This window comes from Neophocaena asiaeorientalis, unplaced genomic scaffold (genome assembly GCF_003031525.2).
Source record: "Neophocaena asiaeorientalis asiaeorientalis breed wild unplaced genomic scaffold, Neophocaena_asiaeorientalis_V1.1 scaffold445, whole genome shotgun sequence".
NCBI lineage: Eukaryota > Metazoa > Chordata > Mammalia > Artiodactyla > Phocoenidae > Neophocaena > Neophocaena asiaeorientalis.
The window spans coordinates 1,024,884-1,030,268 of NW_020172783.1; the positions used below are offsets into that span (position 1 = coordinate 1,024,884).

The following is a 5,385-nucleotide window of genomic DNA, read 5'->3' on the forward strand; positions in this document are numbered from 1 at the left end:
ATGTGCGATCTTCCTGGACCGGGGCACGAACCCGTGTCCCCTGCATCGGCAGGCGTACTCTCAACCAACCACTGCGCCACCAGGGAAGCCCGACATGAATTATTTTTAATTGATAATGTAGTAGGCAAAAAAAATTACACCAATTATATTCAAAGAACAGAATAATTTGAGCATTTTAGCAAACACACCTGTCCAGAAATAAATCCCGAATTGGCATTCTACAGAAATTAGTATCTATATTAGTTTTCTACTGCTGTGTAACGAATTACCACAAATTTAACAACTTAAAAGAGCACACATTTATTATCTCACAGTTTCCATGAGTCAGAAGTTCAGACATAGCTTAGTTGGGTTCTCTTCTCAGGGTCTCACAAAACAGCAATCAAAGTGCTGGCTGGGGTTGTGGTCTCATCTACGGCTCTGAGTTCTCTTCCAAGCTGGTTGTTGATGGAACTCAGTTTCTTGCAGCTGCAGAGCTCATGGCATCTTGCTTCTCCAACACCATTAGCAAAAACTCTCTGAACTTAGGGAAGGCCTAAGCCCTTTTTAAAAGGGCTCACAGGATTAGGTCAGGCCCACCTTGGAAAATCTCCCTTTTTATGAACTCACTGTCAGACTGACTACATCTTAATTAATCTGCAAAATTCCCTCTCCTGTGCCACAGAACATAACCTAATCTTGAGAATGACATCCATAATATTCACAGATCCCACCCATACCTCAGAGAAAGGAGATCACATAGGAATCTTGGGGATCATAGTAGAATTCTGTGTACTACAGGGTCAGTTTCCCAATCAACGTATGGTTGATATAAAGAAACCCTGAATGCTTGTGATATTATTGTTTTCCATCATAAATAGTTGTCTTCTGCATTAATACCGGTTTCTATAACTCAGGATATAGTTTATGATCTGGAGTCCCAAAATTGTAAGAGGTAATGAAATCATTGCCTTTAAATGTCATTATGTATGTGAAAGTTCTTCATAAAATGTAAAGGATAAAGTAAATGTATATAGTTATTTTATCAAGCCAGGGGAGCAAACGAGGCCTGAAAAGTTTCTGGGAACATACAAATACAAACTTTATTTTTTTAAAAATGCCGTCCTGGGCTTCCCTGGTGGTGCAGTGGCTGGGAGTCCGCCTGCCGATGCGGGGGACACGTGTTCGTGCCCTGGTCCGGGAGGATCCCGTGTGCCGCGGAGTGGCTGGGCCCGTAAGCCATGGCCGCTGGGCCTGCGCATCCGGAGCCTGTGCTCCGTGACGGGAGAGGCCGTGGCAGTGAGAGGCCCGCGTACCGCAAAAAAAAATAATAATAATAAAATAAAATAAATAAATAAATAAAATTTAAAATGCCGTCCTAAATACATTAACTGATTGTTTTTTAAGGTACAAAGGTTCCAGGAAAAGAAACAAAATGTTTTTCTTGCTAGTATAGGTATTTATAAAAATGAGATAAGGACGATTATCATTTACATATACCAGATATTAAACAGAATTTTTTTTCTTTAGGAACTGCTTACATTAACCTCATTCTGTATCAACAATTTTAGTATGAAAAAAAATCGGGAAAAGGTCCACACTTCATTCTAGCTAAGATGTTTACTGTAAACACTAAAATTACTTTGTTCTTCCTTAAGGTGAATCCCAAAATGATCTTCATGAAGCCAGACTGAAAATCATAAGTGATGATGTGTGCAAGCAGCCACATATGTATGGCAGACATATAAAATTTGGAATGTTTTGTGCTGGCTATCTGGAAGGAATTTATGATGCCTGTATGGTAGGTGGAGAGAGATTATTTTGATATCATGAACTCAAAAAATGTATCTGGCTCAAAATGCTCTTTATTTTAGTAAAATACAGAGATCTTGTCTGTTCAAAAATTTATAAATGCAAATCTCAAACACAAACATATCTTTAAATGTTTTATTAAGCAAAACAAAATAAGCAAAGAGTTTCTTTGATGCTATCAACCAACCAATAAAATTAAATTTTCTTAATACCAGAAATCCACAGGTTCATAAAGCAGAGTCTCTTTCCTTAAAGAGCTCACATTTAGAAAGGAAACAATCATGAACAATGAGCTATGATGTAATGTTATAAATTATATAACAGAGAACAAAAATTTTTATTGAAGTATAGTTGATTTACAATATTGTGTTAGTTTCAAGTATGGAGAACAAACATTTTTAGCTTGAAGGAACATTTCTGGAACAAGTATTAGAGAGATGATACTTCAATGAGGCCTGAAGGATAAAGAGCACTTACCCTATAGAATAAGAGGGGAATATTATAGAAAAGAGAAAAAGCATAGCTAAAATTCTGAAGGTGTGAAATTATAATTCATATTTGAGGCAACTCCAAGTACTCTGTTGGGTCTCAGCCTAAGGAGGATGAGAGGTGAGAAGCTGTTAATGCTGAGAAGGCGGATTAGGCCATGGTGTGAATATCTAGTCCCCTTTCCAGTGGCCTACTCTGTTGTCCAGCATCTATCCTGCATGTATATTTTTGGACAAAGGAGTAAAGTGTGTTTCTTCCTGGAGGCACTTGCTTTATAATGTGAGATTCTTGAAAACTCCAAGGAGGTGATTCCACATGCTAAACTGATGGGAATTGTATTGTTATCAGGTGGCAGAAAGCCCTGCGCAGAGTCCCACCAATTACACAACATAGACAACCTCTGTCAGAAAAATAGCAGGGAGTTTTGCAAGCATACACGCTGGGCAAGAGCAGAACCTAGCCCCAGTTGCTGAGAATGTGGAGGAGGCATCTAGAATTCAGGGACTCCAAAGAGAGGTTCATGCCATGGCAGGCAAGTGGGAGGTGGTGACAGGAACACACTGAAAATGAGAATCTAGACGAACAGGAAGATCAGTGATAAGCCTCTGGAAAGACTGGTGGTCATAAAGAGCTTTCACTGGACTGGGGAGCAGAGGTAAGATTCCTGCCCCATGACTGTTCAGTGCATAATAAGGCAAAGCTCTAGTCATAGAAAAATTGGGGAAGTTATCGAGGAAGTGACTCAGGCACAGGGGTCTAAGCAGGAATACAGGGATTGCTACTGGGGTACATTGGGAGGTGCTTTGTCTGATAAAACAGAAGCCCAGGCACCTTACTTGAAGTCAGAAAAAACTAACATCAGATTGACTTTCTGTGTTGTGTACTTGAAATCTGCTAAGAGTAGACCTTAAGCATTCTTACTACACACATACACCCACACACACACAAAGTATTGTGAGATGATGGGTATGTTAATTAACCTGATTGTGGTAATCATTTCACAAAGTATATATGTCAAATTATCATGATGTACACTTTAAATATATATGTTTATTTGTGAATTATTCATCTATAAAGTTGAAAAACTAAAATGTGGAAATTGAATTTTATAACTTTTGAAACCCATGTTTCAACAAATTATCCTAGAATTGGTAATCTATACATATACTGTCTAATAATAAAATATGTGGTTCATCAAACTATCTTAAGTAATAAGTTTTACATTTAGCTAATTTTCTTTCTCTTTTTTCTTTTTTTATTTTCAGGGTGATTCTGGGGGACCTTTAGTTGGAAAGGATCTTAAAGATACCTGGTATCTCATTGGAATTGTGAGCTGGGGAGATAACTGTGGGCAAAAGAACAAACCTGGAGTCTACACAAAAGTGGCTTATTACCGAAACTGGATTACTTCAAGAACAGGCCTCTAATTCACTATACAAGTTAAACATTGAGAGCTGTATGCAGGTCATACATGTATGAGAATCCATATATTCTGTGGTTGTAGTACAATGAAGTGAGATTAAATGATATGATTTATTTCAGAATCACTTTAATCAATCAAAATCCCATAGCCAATTTGTAAAGGATTTAAATTTATAAGGTAGTGGGTCAGTTTAGCCTGGCTTGAAAAATACAGCAGAGATACTGAGCTCTTTAAATCAGCAAGCTAGAGTATAAAAGAGGAGCAATGCAAATTTTTGAGGATAATCTGTATGATTTTTACAGTGTCTTTTTCCCTTAAGTGAGAAACTTTTTGAACTCTGAGTTTAGGAAACCCTTACATAATTTTCTATCATTTCTCTAGAGGTCACAAATACTTTTTTCTAGTGCTTACAGGTTTTCCAAAGAAATTTTCCATACTTTCAATTTATAAATCCATTGGAGGGATCCTAATTTTTTAAAAAGTTATATCTAGGAAACAAAGTATGGTGATAAATCAAGCCAGAGATCTTATAACCTTTGTCTGCTGCAAAATCTCCCTAATTTTTCAGTGATTGTTTAACATACATACACACACACACACACACACACACAGATTATCCCTACCTTCAGATATACCCAGAAAAAGCCTGCTTAATGAATATATACGGTAATTAGCTAATCAAAGATGTATTTTTGTTACAAAAATTGGGGGGAAGGTGATAGTAACTTCATGAGCAGTCCGGAAAAAATGGCACAAAAATTGGATATTTTATAGATGCGTTTACATGTTTGGACCACCAGGAGGCAGCTTTGTACATTATTATTGTACACTTAAATGCCTAGAAAAAATGAGAATTTGTTAATATGTTGAAGAATTAATGAGCATTATCCTTCCACACAGAAAGAAAAAGTTTATTCCTGTGTATTGCTGCAGCCAATTATCTCCTAAGGCTTGCAGCAACAGCCTGACTAATGCAACCATGAAACAATAGTTTTTGTTTTAATTTAATAAATATAAATTTTGAGGACCAACCATACAGAACACATGAACAAAGTGATTAAATGAACCCCCTAAGTGTCTCATGAAGACATTAGGTGAGTCAGGCTCATGTATTCCATGATACAATTACATGAAGATTTTGTGGAAACTGTTTGTGTGACAATGCTGACTAAACATCAGGGTTTATAGGTGGGGCGTGGTTTACTCATGCAGTCCAGATATAAGCCAAACTGTTAGAAAATTGAGTGATTTTATAACAATCTCCCCCATGTGCTATTAATAAGGCATAAAAATAATCCTAAATGCAACGAAGACCCAACGCAGCCAAAAATAAAGTAAATAAATTTTTTAAAAATCCTAAAATAATCTAAAAGAGATTTAAAATTTATTCACCATAAAAATTGATCCATAACTTAGACTCACAGAATTTTAAAGCTTAGGAAAGACTACACGTCACGTGGGCCAGTACACTTAGGGTTCAAAGAACTGAAGCCAGGAAAAGTAAATAACTTTGTGAAGCTGTAGGTAATGTGTATCCCCAGTGGGCCTAGAACCTAGGTACAAATTTCACAGGCCCTTTTCTTACAAAGTATCTTTATGATTGTCCATATTTATTGAATCATCAGCTGTATAAAAACTTCGGTGAGTTCTATTGAATCTGTTTTAAATTGAATTTTAAACGG

At 36.8% G+C, this 5,385-nt stretch overlaps 1 protein-coding gene across 1 annotated transcript in view; it reads left to right on the plus strand.

Moving 5' to 3' along the window:
- The window catches only part of LOC112397418 (transmembrane protease serine 11A-like), a 29,842-nt gene extending 26,292 nt beyond the window's left edge, over nt 1-3,550 (plus strand). Inside the window, exons 8-9 of the mRNA XM_024741613.1 lie at nt 1,638-1,784; nt 3,546-3,550. Coding sequence (XP_024597381.1) covers nt 1,638-1,784; nt 3,546-3,550 — 152 coding nt within the window. The remainder of the gene's footprint in view (nt 1-1,637; nt 1,785-3,545) is intronic.
- Nucleotides 3,551-5,385: the final 1,835 nt, after the last annotated feature.